At 39.1% G+C, this 22,685-nt stretch overlaps 1 protein-coding gene across 1 annotated transcript; it reads left to right on the forward strand.

The window, feature by feature from the left end:
• Window positions 1-1,320: 1,320 nt before the first annotated feature.
• Window positions 1,321-21,703, forward strand: EXOSC7 (exosome component 7). Its single transcript, XM_058039035.1, has 8 exons — window positions 1,321-1,396; window positions 2,746-2,847; window positions 3,522-3,616; window positions 8,399-8,561; window positions 13,060-13,130; window positions 17,700-17,823; window positions 18,778-18,933; window positions 21,575-21,703. Exons 1-8 carry the CDS (start codon window positions 1,340-1,342, stop codon window positions 21,677-21,679), a joined length of 873 nt encoding a protein of 290 aa, XP_057895018.1. The 5' UTR covers window positions 1,321-1,339; the 3' UTR covers window positions 21,680-21,703.
• The last annotated feature ends 982 nt before the right edge of the window (window positions 21,704-22,685 follow it).

Consider the following 22,685-nt stretch of genomic DNA (forward strand, 5'->3'; position numbering starts at 1 on the left):
AAGCATCAGTGTGAAGTCAAGATAGAATCTTTTAAAATACTCTGAAAATTATCACACAGGAGCTGTGCAAAAAAAGCATGCAAACTTACATTAATGACTGTTATGAAACTTTCAATTAAGGCTGTCAAAAAAACCCAACCCTTAATTATTGTTTTAATATATAGTGTGAGTTTTTAATCACATTTCCCACGCCACTTTCCCAGCAATATCTGGCACAGGACCAAGATGTGAAAAATGCATATTTTATGATTGGCTTTTCGCAAATATTAAAATGAATATTATATGTGTTGTGTTAGAAAGTAATGCTGTATTAATTCTCTTAAGTAGTGTGTTAAATATAGTTTTAGGTTATAAGAAATGTTAAAATAGAAACGATGCTATGTAGGATACTTTTTTTAAAGAAAGGACAGTGAGATAGCAGCCACAGGACACCTAAACCTTTCAGAGAAAAAGAATTTATTGCTCTCTTATCAGAAGAAACTGAACTTCTTCCCACCTCGAAGGCGCTGTTAGGATTCAGAGGAAGAAGTTGATGATGACCAGACAGAATCCTCTCCTTGAATGGAATTTATGCATCATGTATGAAGTGTGTGAATATGCAACAGGCTGTTGCTTTTAGGGGTTAATCCTTTGTTAACGGGGGTCCTTTTTCAGGCTCGTGCTGCCCAGAAAAAGGTACCCGGACATCCGTAACTCTTTGTTTCTACTGTGTCATATTGTCCTAATTCAAATTGTCCAAATTATTATTACTCTAATTGTATTACTATTTTTATAACCATTTTATTATAATTAAACTTTTAAAAACAGTGACATTGGCGTTTTTCACAATGAGAATCTTCTAAGGAAAGCACTTGGTTTCTTCCCTGCTCCCGCATCAGCCTTCCCCGCGCACCGCACCTCGCTTGGACTTTTCTGAGGTTAAAAACTCCGCAAGGAAAATGAGGAAACGCAGAGAACTATGACCATGCGATCCATTGCTGTGCACCGGGATGCTTCCACAGCCTCCTGGAGGAGCTTTTGGCAGAAAGCGGGAGCTTTGTTTTTACCGCGAGGGTCAGCTTTTTGGACAGGACGCTTTCCGGGATGCGGCGTGCCCAGCGGGTACCGCGTCGAGAGCGGGACGTGAAAGGCTTCTGTGGCTTCCCGGCTGCACCCCGCGCTTGGCCACCAGGCAAGGGGAGCCCTCGCTGTGGGGTGGCGGCGCCGGCTGGGCGGGGGGAACACCAGCCCGGGACAGCCGGCAGCGTCCCCGCTCTCGGTGCCGGCGGGCGGATGGAGGGCGGGCAGGAAGGCAGGCAGGAAGCGGGCACTGCGCAGGTGCGGGCGGGAGGCGGCGGGAATGGCGTCCGTGGTGCTGAGCGAGGCCGAGAAGCTCTACATCGTGCACGGCGTGCAGGTACCGGCGGCACGGAGCGAGCTGGGCTGGGGAGGAGGGAGGGAGGGAGGGAGCCCACCCCCGTTGTGTCTGGTGGCGAACCTCTGGAGTTATCACTGCACATCGAGCATTGGGACGGGAAGCAGGCTGAGAGCGGGACGTGGATTTGTTTGCACAGAATCGCATCATATGCTGATTTGGAAGGAAGCCACGAGTTTCACCCGCTCCTGGCCATGCACAGAGCACCCCAAGGGACACACGACGTGCTTGAGAGCATTGTCCAAATGCTTCTTGAGCTCTGTCGAGATTGGTGTTGTGAGCACTTACCATGGGAGCCTTTTCCACTGCCCAGCCAGCCTCTGGCTCAAAAACCTTTTCCCGATGTCCAACCTGTGCCTCCCCTGACACAAATCCAGGCCGTTCCCTCGGGTCCTGTCACTGGCTACCACAGAGGAGAGATCAGTGCCTGCCCCTCCTCTTCCTCTCACAAGGAAGCTGTAGAGTGCTGCAGTGGGGTCTCCCCTCAGTCTCCTCCAGGCTGAACAGACCAAGTGACCTCAGCATCTCTTCAAACCACTTCCCCTCAAGGCCCTTCGCCATCTTCATTGCCCTCTATTGGATGATCTCTAAGAGATTGATATCCTTCTGTCCCCTCTTGCTTTTCTTTTTTTTTTTTTTTGCTCCTCTTTCCTTGCTCTTCCCTGGCTGTTCCTCAAGTTATTGCCATTGCAGAGAGTTTTAGCCTGTAATTTAGCAAAGGAACATGAGTGCACAAAGGAGGAAGAGTGAAGGGTGCTTAAGAAGAAGCCCCAAAGAGAAAAGAATTGTATTCTTACTGAAGTTTACTGAAAAACAACATGTTTTTATGGGAACAAGCTGTATAGTATCAGAGGATGTGTAATGCTCATTTGTGGAATACAAATGGATGAAAGCATTTGGAAGGCTGGTGTATTATTTTTGTCTGCTGGGGTCCCAATTACTGATGTAAAAGTACTGAACTTGCCTATGCCAGGATGGAGCTGGGTTGTGTTAGGTAAAGTACCAATTAAAGCCAAGGCCTTTACAGTTATTAAATCTGAAACTTTCTTTTGGGAATTAGAGGGACTTGGTGCAATTCATGTCAGCCTGCAGATTGTTATAAGCTCTACATAAATGAGATATAAATTAAAAAGTATAGTTGGTTCTTTTGTATTCCATGGTGAAATTACAAGCTGTTGCTTTTATATCCTTTTTACTGCTGCATTTGGTGTGGGAGAAGGAAAGTTTAAAGTCACAGTTTTTGGTTTGTGGTGGGGGTTTTTTGTTTGTTTTGTTTTGTTTTTGCTTTTCATTACTGATTCCCTTAGCAGTATGTTGGTTGTCATACTTAGGAAGACCTTCGTGTAGATGGTCGAGGCTGTGAAGACTACAGATGTGCAGAAGTAGAAACAGATGTTGTATCAAACACAAGTGGATCTGCAAGAGTAAAGCTGGTAGGTAAATTTCTTAGGGGTTGGGTACCTTGCTGATGAAATTGCTTGTTCATGTGACTAGTTAATCTGATGCTATTTGTAGATAGGCTTGTGTGTGCAATAACATGTATGGGTATAGCAGTAACTGAAACTATGGGATATGGAAATAATGGCAGGATGTATAATTAGTTCAGGCTGGCTTGAGCTGGATTTACTGTAAAGGGCCTGGACAGCCTTCCGTCTGAACTAATCTAACATTTAATCTTGAAAACTGAAGTTGCTGTTGTGCCTAGTTTCTGGGAGGGGCAAAAATTTCTATTCCTTTAAAATGAAGAAAAACTATTTCTGACGCGTTGACTGAAGAAGAAGAAAATGGATGTACTGTGCACCATTATGAAAGTTCTGCAGAAAGAGCTGTTTACAGAGCAAAAATGGCAGAAGTAGTCTTGATATTAAGAGTCTTTTTAACCTAGAGATAGGTAAGGTGTATGATATTTGTTTGAAGAATCTTCTTACACTTAATATTGTCCTTCTAAAGCGTTTTGTTTTTTACAAAAAATGTTATTTTAAGTTCGCTCTGATAGAACAATCTGATAACTGAAAGGTAGAACTGTCAGCTTACCATAGACATTTAAATTAAACAAATAGTTCTGTACTTGTAATTCCAGTTGTGTGATGTGTTTTTGTTTTAATAGGGAGAAACTGATATCTTGGTCGGCATAAAAGCTGAAATGGGGACACCAAAGTTGGAGAAACCAGATGAAGGTTACCTGGAATTTTTTGTTGACTGGTTAGTATACTAAGAAAGAATGAAATAATCTAATATTTGGAATAAATGACTAATCAGGTCTTGCCATTCTTCAGAAATTAATGCCTTCATTCCACTAACCTCCTCTAGGGGTTTGAGTATTACAAACAATTATTTTACTGTTTCAGTAGCAGTGAATGTTGAGAAATTTTCTGCTGGTCTTGCAAATCCAAAAGAAGCAAATCAGCAGGAGTTAAAGAATGAAAAAAGGTTAAATAAAACAGTCCCAAATTGCATAGCATCACTGCTGCTGGAAAAGGGTAATGGTTCAAGTACACACGCTTGGAGCCACACTTCCTGACTAAAATGTCTAGCTGTTGTTTTTACCATGATAAAATAGAGAAAATCTCTTTCAAAAAAAAGTAAGCTGGAAGAAAAGAATTGAGTATTACAGACTGTACTTTAACTGTACTTAAAAGTTTGCTTACTTTGTCTGTGAAAACAGTGGAAAAAGCTTGAAGTGTGTTTAGTACAAAACTTAAAAAAAAAAGAATCCCCAGTGTAAATTTCAGATGCAAAAAATAATTAGACATTTTAGTTATATATTTATGAGTGAATCCATCTTTCATTAACTAAAAGAGTGTTTGTTTTTAATCAGATTTCTTTCATTTTGCTACAAATGGACTGTTGTTTATCCTTACAGTCTTGACAGTGTTTGGATTATGGAAGAAGCTAGAAGCAAACTGAGAACTCTTGTTTTCAGGTTGCTCTGAGATAGCACAGTGACTAAGTGTTAGTTTAAATTGTCTCCTGCCTGAGACTACAGTATCCATGTCTTACAGACTTACCCAAAACTGTTCTTTATGATTTAAATTGCTTTGGGGACCTCTCATAAAAGCCTTGGCCATGTCAAGTTGGCCGCTTTGCATGTGACATCTCTTTTACTTTTTATTAAAAACAAAAAAATGTTGCTACTCTGACATTAAAGCAATATACCATTGTCAAAGCTAAGGTATGAGTGCTACTAAGTGTATGTCTGATAATCTTTCTGACCTAATTGTCTGTATCTGCCTTAACATTGGTGTGTCACATTATGCAGCCTTATCTAAGACTGCCTCTGTACATCAGTATGTTCTAGTTAACTGTGGAAACTTATGCTTTAAAGGAAAGCACTCACCTGTGACTTGATAGTTTGTTTACAATTGCTGTTCAGAAAACATCAGATGGGAAGATGATCTTGAATGTGGTCCTGCTGTTAGAACTCATGTATTAAGTGTCTGAAGTGGTACATGTTTATTGTTTTGGGGCTTTTTTCTGGTTGTCTCTATATGAAGAAAGTCCACTGACAGCAGGGAGATTTCATTCCTAAAAAAAGTGGTCTGTGGACATATGGCAGCTCTGTGATACTTGTGTATGGAAACAGATATTAGAAAAACTTCAACTCATTAGATTAATGTTCAGTTGCATTTTCTGTTAATCTGTGCTTCATGGGCTGGGAGGGAGATGTGCATCAATCTTTGGGAGCTGGATTTAATCAGTTCAGGAAATAAGTAATCTTTAATTTCTGTGACAACAGGATCCAAGGGCCTGAACTTTAGAGGATTGTAGTCACTTGTCACATGCTTGTGGCATGGGGAAAGGTGTTCTTTAGCTTCCAGAAAGATGCAAAAAACAAAAGCTGAAGCGGAGGCAGCCTCCCTCTGTCAAGGGGAATGAGCTGCTGTCAGTACCCTGATGCTTTGCCAGACTGCCACTGGGTGGTAGTAACTGAGCAGAATTCCATACCCTGAATCTTCTGGTGAAGTTCCTGTGTGTTCTATTTGGCTTTTATATTGCTGAAGCTAATACTAAAAACTCAGACTGCAGTGATTGCTATCTTAAAATGCTCGTTTCCTGAAACTTTCGTGGTTTCTTTTACTGATGAAAATAATCATTTTCTGGATCATGTGTATAATTCTCTGCTCCAAACTTCTGTTTCTCTTTATTCTGCTCTGAGTCCTTTACCTGAAATCTGAGGAGCACACTTAGTCCCATTTTGAGACAGACTTTAATGCAAATCTCTGGAGGGGAATATTTTAGGGGCACTGGTTTGTGATCCTAGAAATTAATTACCATAAAACAAGTCTATGTCCTAATATGTGTGGTATTCTTCCTACCTTTCATCACTGGAGAAGACCTCCATCCTGGCCCTTGATGCTGAAAGACTGCTGTGTCTGCTTGTATCACATTTGAGCTTTCTGGCTGATCTGATTTATCACTTTCAAACTAATAAATAGAAACAAGAAGAAAAGCAGACATCTGAATTCCTCAAATGCATCAGATTTTGTTTGTGGAATTAGGGAAGCAAGGCGTGTATTTGTCCAGATCTGACCATCTGTAGATTACAGAATATTTATGGCCTGAGCAGTAAGCGAGAAATGTGTAACTGTTGCAACACGAAGATTTTGACTGGCAACAGGAGGAGTTTTGAAATTCAGTAGAGATCTGAATACAGTGATAGAAGCATCATTATGCTTTAAGAGGAATCTCTGATAGTTAGGCAATGTGTCACTGAAATGATTTTGGTAGTCTGGAAAGTTACATGCTGCTTTGGCATAGAAATTCTGTACCACTACCAAGTTCTTTCTGTTCTCCATAAGCAAAGTTTTTTGTCATTTTCTAGTCTGTTGAGACATCCTCTTTCCAAATTTTGCCCAGTGTAAGTTACTGCAATAATCTGTAGGCATTAGGTGGCAGTATTTACCAAATAGTTACAATCATATCCTGCTAGCCTTGCTTCTTTATTTCATTGTGATTGCAAGGAAATTAAGTGTTAAAATGATAATGGAAATAAGATACAGTGAAATGTACAGTGATATTCCAATTGAGTCTTAGGTTCTTTCTACTCACTGTCAAAGAAAGCATCCAATCTTAATCAAAAAAATACAACATTTGATAAAACTTTGTGTTTAGAAATAATAATGAGGCATAGATTGAAGTTTGCATAATGCTTGCAGCTTGCCATAGGGATCATAATGCTTGCATAACTATGGCTTAAACAGAATGATCGTGTTAACTTGCATAAAAGCTGCTTCCATGGATAAATGCTTGTTTAATACAACCTGAAGACCTGACTCAGCACTGAGTTATACTTAAATCAGATCCTATCTCATAAAATTGGTGTCTAATAACCCTGAATAATATTGTGTGTCACACTTGCAGTGCTTATTCGTGCGGCAAATACAGTTTGGAAGTGTAGATCGGTGCTTAATTGGCAGCAACGTTTCTTTGTATTTTAAGCATGTATAGTGCTATGTTTCTAGTAGCAGTAAGTAACTTCTATAAAATCCAGTAGTTCTTCCTGACAGAGAAAAATCTGTCTTGCAGAGTTTTCATCAACTCTGCAAAACAAGAAGTTGGGAGAGTTACTGTGAGGTAAGAATAATAGTAGATAATTATACGTAAGTTTATAGATTTTGCGCTATTAATGGCACAGCTCACTTGATGGTTTAAGTCACACCTTGATAATGTGAATCTTTGGTTGTTTGGGTTGGTTTTTTTTAAGGTGAAGGGATTATTATCCAAGACCTAGTTTTCTGCTGTATTTTTGTATTCCTGGTGTTTTGTATCATCATACAGACACAAAACGTATATGTCATGAGAAATTTGCCCTGTGACGTGCCCCACCAGGAGAGTACAGGGTGTGGCCATTACTGATTTTGAACAGACCAAAACTGCTTCTGTGTAACCATTCCTTTGATGTGTTCTCCGATGAGAGATTAATTTGGTAGAGGTCTGACTGGTTTATTTTAAAACAAGATTTGCAATGCTGCTACAGGTCCACTGCTTGAGAATATTCTTGCCCTCTCTTATAAACCAGAGGCTGGTATGGAAAATTTGCTCATTGTTTTGCTGCATATGCATCTCTGGACATTTATGCTGTATTTGATTGTTCTTTGGAGGCAGGGCATTTTTTGTTAGGTTTGGGGTGGGTTTTGTTTGGTTTGTTTGGTGTTTTTTTATTTGTTGGTTTGGTTTGGTTTTTGTTTGGGTTTTTTGTTTATTTTGGTTTTTTGTTTTTAGGGGGTTTTTTGTAGGCTCGTTTTCTTTTATTGTTAGAAGTTTTTAGCTGTGCACCAAACCCCAGCACCCAAGGGCTTTCTTGCATGACTGCTCATAAATAGTTTTTTACGTTGGAATCAGAGAATGAAGACTACACACTTTGTCAGATCGCTTCAGGAAAAGATGTTTAGTTGCTGTTCTCCATAAGCTGCAGAGAGTAATGACATGTTTTCTTCTAGGGGCTTGATAGCAGACAGTACACTCAGTAAAGAAATTACCAATTAAGGTCAGGCAGTCATGTGTCATGTTACTTACAAGAAATTAGTATTCTACTAGTCATATCATCATATCTGTCTCTTCTTAGCCAGTCTCTTAATAATTGAACATTCAACTCTCACTAGACTGTCTTGGTAGCTGTTGTGAACTTAATACAGACGTCCTTTTTTTTTTTTTTTTTTTTTTTTTTTTTTTTAAGAGTAGAGGTGATAGAAGCTGACAGTGCTTAAGAAATAATCTCTGAGAGAATTCACCAGATTTTACTTTAATTATAACTGGGGAACTGAAGATAGTAGTGGAATTTAGTTAGTATTTGTAACAAAATGTCAGTATATTATCTGCATCAAAACCTTCTCTAATGCAAAATGGAAATAATTCCTTTTCAGATAGGATGCTTATTCTTGTACAAATAAATCCTTAGATACTTTTAATTCTTTATATTTAAGAAATGTTCTTTGAGTATTTGCTGCTTCACAAGTGAAAGTATTCTTTTCTTTCTTTATCTAGTTCTTCAAATTCTCCTGAGTTGGAAGGCCGGGGAGGAGAAGAACTTGGCACAGATATAGCAAATACACTGTACAGAGTATTCAGCTGTGAGAACAGTGTAGACTTGAAATCCCTTTGTATTAATCCCAAAGAGCACTGCTGGGTTCTCTATGTGGATGTACTGGTAAGTACAGAAATGAAAACTAAGATTCAGCAAAATGTTTCTAAGGCAGAGACTGACTTAGCATAACCTTTTCTATTTCTTTGTTTAAAAAAAGCTTCTCATTATGTGATATAATGTATCACAGCATGGATGGCAGTTTTCTATCTACTTATAGTAGTTCATCACTAATTCCATCTTGCTCCTTTTCTACTCTTCTTGGTGGTGGTGTTCTACTGCAGAACTAATAAAACATTGAATACTCTGAATGTGTCTCAGATAAAAATCAGTGATCTTATACTGACAAGGAAATTGCCACTAAAGAAGGATAAACTTCTTTTCCAAGCTAGATGTAGCAGCAAATACATTGTTCAAGTGAGCATGGGTGTATGTTAGCCCTAACAGAACTGTCCATCTCTCTGGTTCTTTGTACTCTGATCACAACTAATTCACTAAAGTAAAATAGAAATTTTTTGGCAACAGCTAGGTTTAGCTGAGGTGATTTTTGATGAAACTTGTATATGTGTATTAAACATAGAGGATAAACTGAATATTTGTTCCCATGACAATAATGGACACTGAATTTTATGCATACAAATCTGATGAATGCAGCATCCCAATTTCCAAATATGCTGCATTTAAAGCACTCTGTCATGGGAATTTCAACAGAAGTCTGCAAGTCAGACTCTCCTGAACATTATTTCCAATTCTTATTGGTCCAAAGTTGAGTTTCTGTTTATCAAATTTGGAAGTGAAAATATGTTAAGGGATATTACAGGAATCCATTAAGGCCTGTGAAATAATGTGCAAAATGTTAAGCTGTACAGCCAGAAAATTAAATACAGGGGTTTGATGAACAATACAGGAACATTTAGACTAAGACCTAAATAAATGTGAAAATTAGTTCACTAGGTATTTAAAATGCAGTAGCATTAGCCTAATTAGAGTAGATATGGTACAACAGTCCAGCTGCAAAATGATGGAATATGTACCTCTGCTGAGTGCTTTAACAGCCCAAGTCACTGGCTTATTGCAGCTTGGCAAGGTTTAATGGAGAATGAAGTGTTAGTTCTGAGAAATCACACTGGGGCCTTTAGTTACTAGGTAATTACAGGCAGAGGTACAGAATATTTAATGCAGTGCTTATTTAAGCAGCATGCTGCTAAATATTGCATAGGCACTGCATAAACAAAGACTTTCATAAAGCAGTCTGCTTCCCTGCCTCGGGGTGTGTGTGTGTGTGTATATATATATATGTAATTACACACACTGTTCTGTATAGCTTTTTTTTTTGAGATATAGCTGGTCATTATCTGATTCTTCCTGGACAGATTTGTAGATTATCTACAGTTACAGAGAAAAACAGCCTCTCTGTTTTCATGCTACTGATTGTATCAGAATTATGAACATCAGGGCATCAAGGCATCACTATGTTATGTGAGGAATTTTACATTTAGCTCTTTTTACAGTGCCAATAAAAAAATCTGTTGCAGGTTCATAATTATGACTCTAAACTTGATGAGTCTTTTGGATGTTATATTTATTCTGCAGGTATTTTGAGTGTGAGCCATTGAAGAGCAGTTGGTACAGTTAGAACAAGATAGTGTTAACATTTCTCTCTTGCTCTGTTCTACCCCCACCTTTTTTTTCCCTCTGTATTTTCACTTTTTGGACATATTTGTAATATTTCCTTTTCTAAACAGTAGACATGTGATAGTATGTGATCATATTACATGTGACAGTGTAGGTGCTTGACACCTACAGATTTTCCTGAAGTTGCTGTTGCTGAATCATTCCTATAGAATTCTACTTTTTATAGAGTGTGGTTTAAGGATGACACTTGGGCTGATAAAAGGAGCAACTCATATTATTTGTCATTTAAGGGAGACAGAGTCTGAATATAAAATCAACACTCATAGAGAGTCCTTTGGGTTATATTTTCCTTCAGAATTCCTGGAAATTCTTTACATTGGTGTTTGCATTGCATAGTTATATTGGAGGGAAAATAAACCTCAAATCTGTCATAAAGCTGAAAATACTGGTACCTTGCAGTCAGGTGTGAAGGTACTTGTCTGCAAGTCTCTCATTCCAGAAGAGACAAAGATCCACAAAGAATGTTATGAGCCTGGCAATACCCCATTCCTATGCAATTTAGCCATGTGCAGTTTGATTGAAACACCTATATTGAGCTCCTCTGTGTAAACAAAATTTGACACGTGCAGCCTCAAAAGAGGAAATAGTGTGTTTTACAGTCATGCAAAAGCTTCATCAATTAAAAACATCTCTCAAATATTTTCTAGTGGTCAGTGTACTTGAGAAATGCTATAATTCTGTACAATCAGAATGGAAAAAAATAACTTCAGCCATGCATACCACAAAGATGCAGGCACATGGACAAATTGAGATACATGTCAAAGGTGGAGAATATATACCTCGACCTTTCAGAGTATATGCATTCTTTTCTTAATATTGGAAGGTGTTCCACTTCCAAATAGTAGATTATCAACATGGAGTACCACAAAGGCTGTTCTCACCCTCTCTGTGTTTCCCCCAATTTCTTCCTTTTCTAGCCATTGATATCAGAAATTAGAAGCTTTTAGGCATTTTTGAGTGAGTTTTGATATATATATATAGCCTTCTCCCCATAAATGGCCCCAGCAGCCTGCTGGGCTAAGCAAGGAGAATCAAAGTGTACAATCTCTTATCATTCCCTATCCAGTCACAGTAGATTGTGTGTCAGGAGGACAGGGTGCATCAGTTTCTCTTGAAATTTTTGCAGTTCACTACTGAGCACCTTCCAGGATTTCCTCATCTTCTCTGTTTTCCCCTCCCCTGCCCCTAGTCTGATTAAAAAGAAGTTAGGAATCTACTTTTGGAGGAAATGCTTCTCTGAATTAGGTTAGGTCAATAATGTGTTGTCTTTTCTTTCCCATAACTTTTTCACTTGCATATCAGTAAATTAAAATTAAAAGCATTAAATTAAAAGCAGAAAAGACCCCTCTGCTTCCCATAACTCACAGCTGTGGAGACTTTCTTAGTCCTAAAAATAATTAAATAAACGGAGGGGATGTCAGTACAAGGTGCTTGAGCTGAGAAAAGTGTTCATTGCTTTGTGGAGGAATTGTTGCACCGTGCTCTGTGCAGGCTGTGTTCCTTGCCTCTAGGAGCCACTGTAGTACAGATAAGGCTTTAGAGCAGCAGCCTGAACACCAGCCTAGCAACAGTGCAGGCACATCCCATTATTGTGTTTTAATAACACAGATATTGTGGGGCTTATTGTGTTAGCAAGTAAAATCCAATCACGACTGAAAGGGGCAAGTTAACCTCTCTGTATCCAGCAGCTGCTTGCAAAGAAATAATCTGATCACCTTTGTATTTAGCTTTCTATCCCAACTTTTTGTCATTCTTTTTACACCGTTCAGTCTGTCTTCATAAAAAGTAACTGTCTTTACAGCATATCTCGCTTATGATTTACTCCCTGTGCAGGAGTTTATCTCATCTTTAAATAAATTTTGAAGAACAATCAATGTAATCAGGATTGCAGAACACGTTTTGCTCTCATCATGCAGCATAGATTGATGTCGCAGAGAAGCATCCATATGTTCTTGCTGAAGTAGATCCAAATGCCTGCTCTGTGTGTGTGTGTGTCCTCAGGAAATAGTACTGAAATGGCAGCTGGGAGCTGGGCTCATCAGAGAAGTGACAGTAGGCTATGGAGAGACACATCTCGGACTGGTCTGGCAGTCTGCAGAAGGTGTTAGTGGTATGGGGAGCCCTCCCTTTTGACCTTGTATGCAGTGCTGCTTTTCCCTTTGACTGCTGTTCTCCCAGTTTTCACAGGAGGAAGCTGAGCTAGGCTCCCTCCATACACCTCACTTGTTGATAACACTCATTTGCAAGACTTTGACATCAGGCTCTCCTTGGATCACTTTCAGCTGTGAGACAAACCTGGCAATGACTCTTTCCCATAAAGAGAATAAATCATGATGTGCCTTCATAACTACCCCTTATATAACTTGCTTTCCATACCATGCTCTCGGTGACAGTGTGTGTTTCTTCTGTGAAAGCAATTCTCCTAGTTGGTTTTGTCCATCTGATATTTTTTTTAAAAGGCTCCTCTTTGAAATGTAATATAGAAAATTGATTGGCTTAATTTAACACTGAAGAATTGATGTGATGAGTTTATAAAGGGTATTCTGGCCATAGTATAGATCAGAACCTTAGCACAAGAAGATTAAGAACAGTGGTGGTTTCATTTCAGCTTCTATTATTAAATTTTATCATTAATTTTATTATGAAGTGCATTAACTCTTCTATTTTGCATGTATAATACAGTTAGTTGAAATCCTAATTTCCTATCTGTTTCTTTTCATAGATAGGCTTTAAAGACAACTTTGTTTTTTAAAAACCTGTTCTGGTAATTAATTTTCTTCCTTTTCAAGTAGGTTTAAATTAAATAAAGGCTTCATTTAAAGACACTAGCCTGATTTTCTTTTAAAGAGTTTCTGCTTTTCCTCCCCAGTTATTGGAATGTGGTGGGAACATCTTTGATGCAATCTCTATCGCAGTGAAGGCAGCTCTCTTTAACACAAGGTAAAGCACAGATCTTATTTCATGTGGGTAGAAGTGGCATGGGAAGTGGAAGAGAAACATTCTCTGTGAGCAAAACATTTTTCATGCTTAATTATTTAAATAAGTTCCCAAGACAGCTTGCATTCAGATACAAGACACTCATTTGCATGCAAGTACCATGAACTAATGTTATTTTAATTCAGTTTCTGATGATCAAGTGTCATATGGCATCTTATGCAGAGTCATGTTCACAATATAACTTTTGTTGTAGCCAGATCCACAAAAGTAGTGTTGTCCATATGGTTTTGTTGCAAGCATTTGGAGGCCTTGGTGTTGATGCCTTGTGGGTTTGAAATAAGAAGTATTTACTGATGTGTGATGCTCCTGAATAAGAAGCCCTCTATCAGTGTGACTACTGATTTGTAATCAGCCCTGGTTTTCCACTTTTGATTTTGTTCTCATTAACTGTCAGCCTGCAGTTCTTTTTAAAACCAAGAGGAAAAAAGTGGTAGTGAGAGATTGTGGGGAGGGGAAAAGGATGTGTCTTTAAAAGAACTTTGCTCCATGCATTTTAATGCAAAGAATGGAAAAATACAATTTAGTAGAATGAATGATGCAAGTCTTCTCTGTGTGTTTTTAATAAGACTCACTACTATTTTTTATGTTATTTTTATTTTCTTTATCTGCAGGTGAAAGGGAATACAGAGTTTTATAGCACCCTTGAGAAAAACAACCTAGTGAATAGCTTTGCTAGAAAACTTACATGGCAAAAATAGCTGGTAGAGGTTTGAAACCTTGACTCCTACAAGAATAAATGTTTTAAAAGTGGCTCTCAGATTGTTCTTCAGCATTAATTAGAGATCTGCTAGTCACTAGTGTAGTTCTGGCTTATTTATCAGGGAATGGAGTCACAGTACTAGATCTGGAAAAGTACACGCAAAAAGAAGAAAATAAGCTTTTGAAGACAGGCAGTATATCAGGTTATAAACACTTCAAAAGGGATAAGGGGAGACTTATCCATCTGAGACTAGAAATTGTATGTTGCTGAGAAATTTCTCATGTTAATCAAATTCTCAGCAGTAACTTTTAACAGTAGATTGTTTTTATAACATTAAGAAATACTTTTAGAAATGTAATGTCTCACAAAGGAGCTGGCAGTACAGTAAAAAGAAGAAATGCCTGTATTTCTGTGTGTGAGGTGCCAGGATGCAGAAGTCATACAGTTAAAATAGTTACCACCATGTGAGTTGCTTTGCAGATCCACAGCTCATACTTTATTTACAAGATAACTAGGTTTTTTCTTACTTTAACCAGAATAAAGAGAGACAATCATATAAAAAGTAGCAAATGAAATAAGTGAATAAAAGAATGTAGACAACATGATGGAGGGTATAATTATTTTAATGTTTCTTACTTATTTTTATTCCTCTGACAACTGTGTCCTCTATATAATCTTTAAGCTAAGGGCAAACATCACTAGTCTTGTTGAAGTTGATTATCATTTCAAAATGTGATACAGTAACACACTGCCTGTTGATGTTTTTACCTTTGAAAACCTATCTTGTTGATTTGAGCAGGGAATGCTAGTACAGCTCACCTCATACAAGCTCAGAAAGTCAAGAGGTGAAATTCAAAGTGAAAACCTGTTGTCCTCATTCTCTCCCTTTCCCTTTGTAGCTACTGGGCTTTGTTTGGATTGACACAAGGTTGTTTAAGAGTAGCTGCCTGTTCTCTATAAAGTATTATTCTCCAAACAACAAAAGATGTCAGTTTGAAGATTGCTTCAGATTAAGTGTTCTGAACTGTGTTCTACATGTGTCCCCTCTTTGACTCTTACTTGCTTTTCCTACTTTGCTTACAACTAAGTTTTTGTTCTAAGTGTTTTCAGATCTTTGCCAGCCTTGACTAGAGCATTGGAACAAAGAGCAGGGAGCTCAAGCTGCTGTTTCTTTGAAGCTACAAAATTTTAGATATTCAGATAGGCATTTGAAAACTTCAGCTTCAATTTAAAATCTTGCTCTAAGCATTTTTGTAATATCTGTGGACCCATCTTGCTTTAGAGCTAAGTAAATCAAACATCACAACTTAAGGAATTTTGCTCAAGACTTAGGGGATTTAAATCCTTTGAATGCCTGACCTGACTTGTTCTCTCCCCTTCAGGCATGGAACAATGACAATAGAACTGGTTTAGGGGGAATATTTAAAACAAAACTCCTCACAGTTTTGTATTGTTCATTGAGTTCTAAAAACTACCATCAAGATCATGTGCACAAGATAGGAGATACCAGGCTTTCTCCTTACCCATGTCTCCCAGATGTTTGAGGATGGATTTATTAATGATGGAAGTAGATATTGCAAAATGTGCAGCCAGCTACTGTGTCAGGACATTAAACTTGTTCTTGTGGAATTTGCCTGCTTGTAACCTGAGGCTGCAGAAAATAGGCAAGTTACAAAACCACCAAAATTTATAACACAACAGCCTTGCAGACACCGAGGTTTTTGCTGCACAGCATGGTAGGGGCAGAACCAATGCCTGCTTAGAAGGGTGGGACTGGTTCTGCATTTGTGAAATCTGCACACAAAGAAAAGAGCACTGTTTGTTACAGGACTGAGTCTTGCTGTACAGATCTCTGCCCTGATTAGTTGCAGGAATCAAAATAGAAAAATAAAAGTTGCAAAGTAATCATGTACAGCTATTTCTTAAGATAAATATTCACAAGCTAGGAGAAGAAATCTACAGTGTTCTGGAGAGGCTTTATGCTACATTCACTTTGCATAGTTTTTCTGTCCATCTACCCCCTTTTTATGCAACTGTGATGCTTGTGTATGATCTTTTTGCCTTTGCAGTATTTCTAATTTACACCTCTCTCATCTGTTCTTGGCCAAAAAAGCTCCTTGCAGGCATTTTTCAGATATTAATTCTGGCAACTTTTTCTTGCAGACAAACACTGCTCTGGTTTCAAAGCCATTTTATGCTGGAGTTAAAAATTGCTTAATCTCACAGATTTTCTTAGAATCTTGCTTTGTTTTTTAAATGCTACTCTGGCACGTACACCTCTTCCTTGGACTGTTGTCCAGTGTTGTCCATTGTCCTGTGTAGCTTGAGGGTTAGTCACTTTGTGACTTTATTCCATCAACTTCTAGTGGAATATTTTAAACTTGAAAATAGGCTTTGATGCATTTGTAATGAGTTGAAACATTTGGAGTTTCATTTCTGGGAAAAGTGCACATCACAATTGTTCTGCTTACTCAAAGTCTTAGTTTTGGGTTGGCTCAGGCCAGTGTGCTTGCAGGGAATTTGTTGTCACTGGAGCAGGGTTAGCTGTTTTGAAGTACTAGCCCCAGATAACTACAATACTCTTCCAAGGATCAATAAAAATCACTTTGTGTTGGTGGGGGAAAATGTTCATTAAATGAGTACATATCTCCTCTTTTAAAAGAAGAGATTTGTTACAGAGGGCATAAAAGAATGTAACCTCCAGAGTCTAGTTATAAAACACAATGCTACTGCAAAAGCACTAACATAAAACCAGATTGTGGTTACTGAAGTTAGCTGTCTTGGGACACCTTGAAATACTTAGTTTTCAGGTGCAAATGTGTGAAAGAGAGAGTAGTGTGGGTGAGCTCTGTGTGTGTTTTACTGGCCAGTAATGCCAAGTCTCTCAGTCAGTTCTCCATCCTAGCAGGCACCTGGATAAATGAGGGTGTATAAGATGCTGACACTCATGACAGCTTGAGATACCATCTTCTACTAAATTATTTTAAATTATTTTATTCACTATGCTAAGGAAACTGCCTTAAATCATCCTGTACAACTTCCATTAGATGACTGTCACAAATACAGTGTATGTACAACTGATAAGGAGCCATAAAGAGCCTGTCTGGCTCATTTGTGAGAGAGCTCATCATTGACAACTGAGAAGAAAGCATTTCTTGGATTTCTGCCTGGATTTTCATCACTTCTTCATCCTGATACATTATATATTGCTTGTATACCTGTCCTTATAACAGTAGAGTATCTTGCCAATCTTCTCATCTTGCTAGAGAAAGGATTTTACTAATGTCACCTTTTCACCCCAAATCTCTTTAGTTGGTGCTATTCTTTCCTGAACAGCTTTACTACTTGTATTTGCTACTCTTGTCAACACTTTTGCCAAGCAATGCAACTGATGTAATGCTGACAACTTTACTGTTGTCTGCAAGGTTGGGAACCACAGAACAAAAGGATTAAGTCTTGGTAATTTGTCTCCTGTACATCTGTGACATTCTGGTGCATACAAAGAATTGTTCAGAACTGATTTGTGCAAGTTCCAAACTAATTTCTCCCCATGTAACAGAGTAAAGAACAGCTCAAATTTTAACTGTTTGAATGATGTTAATAGGATAATCTTATCCTAAATATCTTCCCACTTAGAGTGTTTTCTTTGTAGTCTCAGCGAGTGAGTTGTTAATCCTTTGATCACATTCTGTACTGTTCTGCTAAACATTTTGGCTCATTTAGAAGAACAGGGACTTCCTGGAGTTGTGACTGTGTAACAGCTGTATTTGTAGTGTGTTCTGGCAATGACTTTGCACCTTTTGTTTCCACAGAATACCCAAAGTGCGTGTTCTGGAGGATGAGGAAGGCACCAAAGAGATTGAGCTGTCTGATGACCCTTACGATTGTATTCGACTCCACGTAGATGAGGTGCCCTGCATTGTCACACTAAGCAAAGTAAGCCTGACAAATTTCTGCCTAGAGACTCCAGTTCCTGTTAATTTCACCTGCCATTTATTTTCTTCCTTAGAGATAAAATTAGAGTTACAGAAATAGGCAGTGTCCTCTATGTCTATATTTGTTTGTCTTTGGCCTCCTAATTAAGAACTTTTACTGAATAACAGGGTTTTTTGCACCTCTGAATTGTAGGTTTGTACTTGATGAATTCTTGAAATGCATCTTCTTGCATGAAGAGGAGTTGTTTATTATTTTTCATCTGCTCCTTGCTTAAGATACAGAGCAGCAGGTATCTCAATATGTTAAAACAAGAGGCCACTGTGTTCAGGAGTGGAGGTTGTGTGATCTGCCTGGAGTTACATGCTGAGTATTTGTTGCTGAGGTCAGAACTCCATTTTCATGGGTGCAATACCATCCCTTCCCATTCCAACAGGCTTTTGTCTTCCGTATATAGCACACAGCTAGCACAGTTGATTTTATGGGTGCTGCATTTTCCATTGCAAGTGTTAGTGATTGGCTGAAGCACCTGAAAGTTTGGTTGGCATTTCTTTTAAGCAATTTGCATAAATAGTAGAGGGGGCCATTGCTGAAGTGAGGGCTCACCTGAGTCTTGGGATGTGTAATTTTCAGGTAGAGGGGAGCAGAGTCTATACTTAGAGTTGCAGGAAAAGATTAATATGGAGTTTCATACAGATGAAAGGATGGTAGAAAGGAAAACAGTATGAAATAGTGACATGTTTATCTCACCTCTGTTGTTTGTTTACCCATCATTTGGGGTCAGAAGCTGTTTAAATCCTGTGCTTTTAAGTCAGTCTCTGACTATGTCCAAAGGCCACATGATTTTAGGGTGGGAGGCTGTGGATAAGTAACAAAGCCACCATTCACAGTTTGATTTCTCAGTGGGGGAGCTTTGAGAACTGCAAACTAATGCATTGTTTTGTCACTAACTTGCAGATTGGATATAGGCACGTGGTGGATGCTACCCTTCAGGAAGAAGCTTGTTCTTTGGCAAGCCTGCTTCTTTCAGTGACCAGTAAAGGTGCCATCACTTCTATGAAGAAGGTGGGGAAAGGTAGCCTGGATCCTGAGAGTATTTTTGAAATGATGGAGGTAAGGAATGTTGAGCAGTTGACTGTCTTGGATTGATACTGGATGAACTGGAGCTTGGGTGTATAGAAAGCTTCAGTAAAGGCTTTCAGAGCAGAGACCTTGGTGCTTTGATTTGGTACACAAGGGACTTTGTGAAGGTCTTTGAAACAGATTCTAATGTGAGTGGACACTGTCTAAACTTCTAGATGCCTGAAATGTGTGGTACTCACATTTGTTTCAGGCAAGTACTTCACAGCTGTAAGAAAGTAAAGCTTAAGCTGAGAAACTTTGAGAGTATTTTTAAAGAACATGTTCCCTCTTCTATTGTTCCCTCTTCTATTCCCTATTCTATTTTAAAGAATGAAAGAGCAAAACTTCTAATGTGGTAAAGTCCCTATAAGAGTAGAGAAGGTGTTTGGAATTGATGGTGCATGGTGTTCTAGCACAACTCATTTGCTTTATGATAAATGTACTGTTCTCATTTTACTGTTGTTTTTCTTTGCTTCCTTATTGAGTTTACAATCTGTCCCTACTTCACAAAAATACTAGTATCTGGATATTGTCCACATTCATATAAGATCCATTTTAAACCCTTCTTCAGGCTCTTCTTAGATCTGTTCTCCAGTTAAATTCTCATGCCTGAGTTTGGCCTTGAGCATGAGAGAAAAATGGATTTTGAACTTGAAAGTCAGAATGAAAATTATATAGTTCAAGCTGGCCCTGTTTCCTAGAGACACGGAGTGGATAATTTCTGCATGGCTCTAGTGAGGAATGCTGAAGTTGGAGCCAAGTTTGACAACAGTTGGTCTCAAGAGGGAATTGCTGAATATATGGCACTTGACTGCATCACAATGTCATTCCAGAGTGCTTATCCCAGTGGTACCAGTGAGCTTTTTATTTGCATTCAAACATGCCTTTCATCCCCCTTACCTGGGTAGAGAGGTGTTATCTCTAATTCCTCTGCCGGAGTGAGAGATAAAGCTGATCACAAAAAACCCCAGAGATGTTTTCTGTAAGGTCAGAGATTCTATCTGTTTGGTCCTGCCTTAAACTCAACATCCAAGAAAAACAAAAGGGCCTGGGAATGCCCAATGGAGGAGCTGAGTAACCTATGTCTGACACCTCTATTCCTGAATGATTTGGCTGCAGGTCAGAGGATGTTCAGTCTTTCCTCACTGGTAGAGAACAGACATGCTAGGACATACCTCTTAGGAAGGGAGTTTCGAGTTTCATGGGAGAGTTTTGGGAAGCTGCCAAAGCATAAGGCTTTTTTTTTTTTCCTTTTTTTTTCCTTTTTTTTTTTTTTTTTTTTTTTTGAGTTTATCATCCAATCCACTAGGGAGGCAAGCAGGAATATGATGGCAACAGTGTTGGGTCAATACCAAAGCTCTGCACAGTTCCCACTCACTTTAACCTGGGGTGAGTGATGTTGTCCTCCATTTAAGGAAGAGTTTATGAGCCCTCTTGACTCTGGAATGCTGCAGTGATCTTTGTCCCAGTGCAGAGCTGTGACAGTTCTTGCTCTTGTGCCCCTCCATTTATGTAGCCTGACTCATGGTGTCTTGGATTGACTCATGATCTCTAGGATTGACAGCTACCCTGATGCATCAAAGCTCTTCCCAATTTCCTTTGGTACCATTGGCCATATTCTGACACCTGACTCTTCAGTTAAAAATGTAGCTTATTTTCAGGTTTGTGCATGGTTTCAGTAATTGTCACCAGGAGGTGAAACAGAGTTTTGTGTCAGCTGTGTGGCTGGCCTAGGCTTTGCTGCATAGATCAGGAGCCAATAAACTCATTTTAATATAGTCTGCCTTTGGCTCTCTAGGGGGCAGTGGGCTTTTTATTTCTGTTTGCAGTCAGTATTTCAGGTCATTTAGAGAGACCCTGGGAAAGCTCCAATGAGCACCACTACCTTAAGATCTTTATTTCACCACTGCCCAATGTTTGCCTGCCCTGTAGCTTGCACAGTATACTTGGGCATGTGGGATGAGTAGAGGTCAGTGCTGGAGCTAATTGTGTTAGGTTTTCACTGCTGGAGTTTATTTCTGTAAAGAAAACATTCTGTTAACTCCTTTAAGGTCCTTGGACAGGACAGAATTACACATCATATGAAGGATCTGCCCACAGAGTGGCTTAGTGGTGCAGCCAGTGTGCATTTTGGGTTTCTCTGGCCACAGGACAGGGTGTTCAGCTGGCCTAAATTCACTCTGCCGATTCTGAACACATTCAGAAGAGTCTGCTGAACTTTCTGTTAGTAGCCTGCTTTGCTGGTCAGGTGTCTCTTGTCCTCTGGCAGCTAGAACATTGCTTCATGCTCTGTGTGCTGGCTAATTTTAATGTGTGCTTCTGCCTGATGAGAATTTAATTTGTATTCCTGGGTGATCCAGTGATGCACAGACCTGGTATTAATGATTGTGGAATGCTTCTGTGATGAATGAGAGCACTGGCTTTGTGTGTATGTTTTTCCAAAACTTAATCAAGTTAAAATGAAACTTTCACCACCATGATTTTTCTAAATTAAAAGCATATTTTATGATACCAGCTGGTGTGTATGAATCATCAAAGAGAAAATATTTGTCAAAAGGAAGTGTTCCGTAAGAGTTGTCTTCCTGCAAATAAACATATGTCTCAGGTTTGTTTTGCTTTCTTTGCTTTGCAGACAGGACAAAGAGTAGGCAAGTCACTTCACATAGCCCTTCAGAAGATTCTGGATGAAGAAGAGAATTTGGGGACTTCACGACCAAAAGTTGGATTTCTAGGATGAGTTTTTATTAAATGTTCAAAACTGTTTTTAATTCATTTTGCAATCTTGTCAGTTTGTATATAAAGAAAAGGTCTTTTTTTTTTTTTTTTTTGTTCCAGCAGAGCCATCCTCCTGTCTAAGAGGCTTTCAAAATGTTACTAAGCATAAAGAAAGCTACAGTTAAACGCAAATAAGCAAATTTGAGGTGCTTTCCATACAGGTAACTGCTGGCACCCAGGAAGTGCAGCAGCAGCAGTTAATAATGCTGTTGCCTGGGAAGTGCTTGAGTCTGTTTTCCAGAGTGACTGGTGTACTTTCCACTTAATTCTGTTTGCATGTGTTTCACTTCTGTAAACCAGCTGCTGTGCTCTAGAATGCATATGGGGTTGTTTTCTGTGCAGCACAAATGAGAGCAGCACTAGCTGTAAATTTTCCTTCAAATTACCTTACTATTCTTTGAATAAAATGTGGTTAGGTTTTACTATAAATACAACACGGTCCCAAGTTCATATTTCATATTTTAAACCAAGATTTGTCTGCAATTACCTCACAGGGGGAAGCAGGGGGGCAGGCACTGAACTATTCTCTGTGGTGAGCAGTGACAGGACTTGACGGAACAGCCTGAAGCTGTGTCAGGGAAGGTTTAGGTTGCAGATCAGGAAAAGGTTCCTCGCCCAGAGGGTGGCTGGGCACTGGAACAGGCTCTCCCAGGAAGTAGCACCAAGCCTGACAGAGTTCAGGAGGTGTTTGGACAATGCTCTCAGGCACATGGTGTGACTCTTGGTGTTCTGTACAGGAGTTGAGCTTGATGATCCCAGTGAGTTCCTTCCAACTCAGTATATGCTGTGATCTCCTTGCTCCTTAGAGCTCCACCAATCCCTTTTGCCAACAGCTGCAATAGTAACCCAGCCAAAACATCTCACTGTGGCTAAGGAGAAGGGACATGACCAAGGTAAATGGAAAACTAAGTTGGTCTTTAATTCAGCTGGAAAAGCATAGAGGCTGTCAGTCCTTCACAAAGAAAAGC

Source organism: Melospiza georgiana, chromosome 1, assembly GCF_028018845.1.
Source record: "Melospiza georgiana isolate bMelGeo1 chromosome 1, bMelGeo1.pri, whole genome shotgun sequence".
NCBI classification, from domain to species: domain Eukaryota; kingdom Metazoa; phylum Chordata; class Aves; order Passeriformes; family Passerellidae; genus Melospiza; species Melospiza georgiana.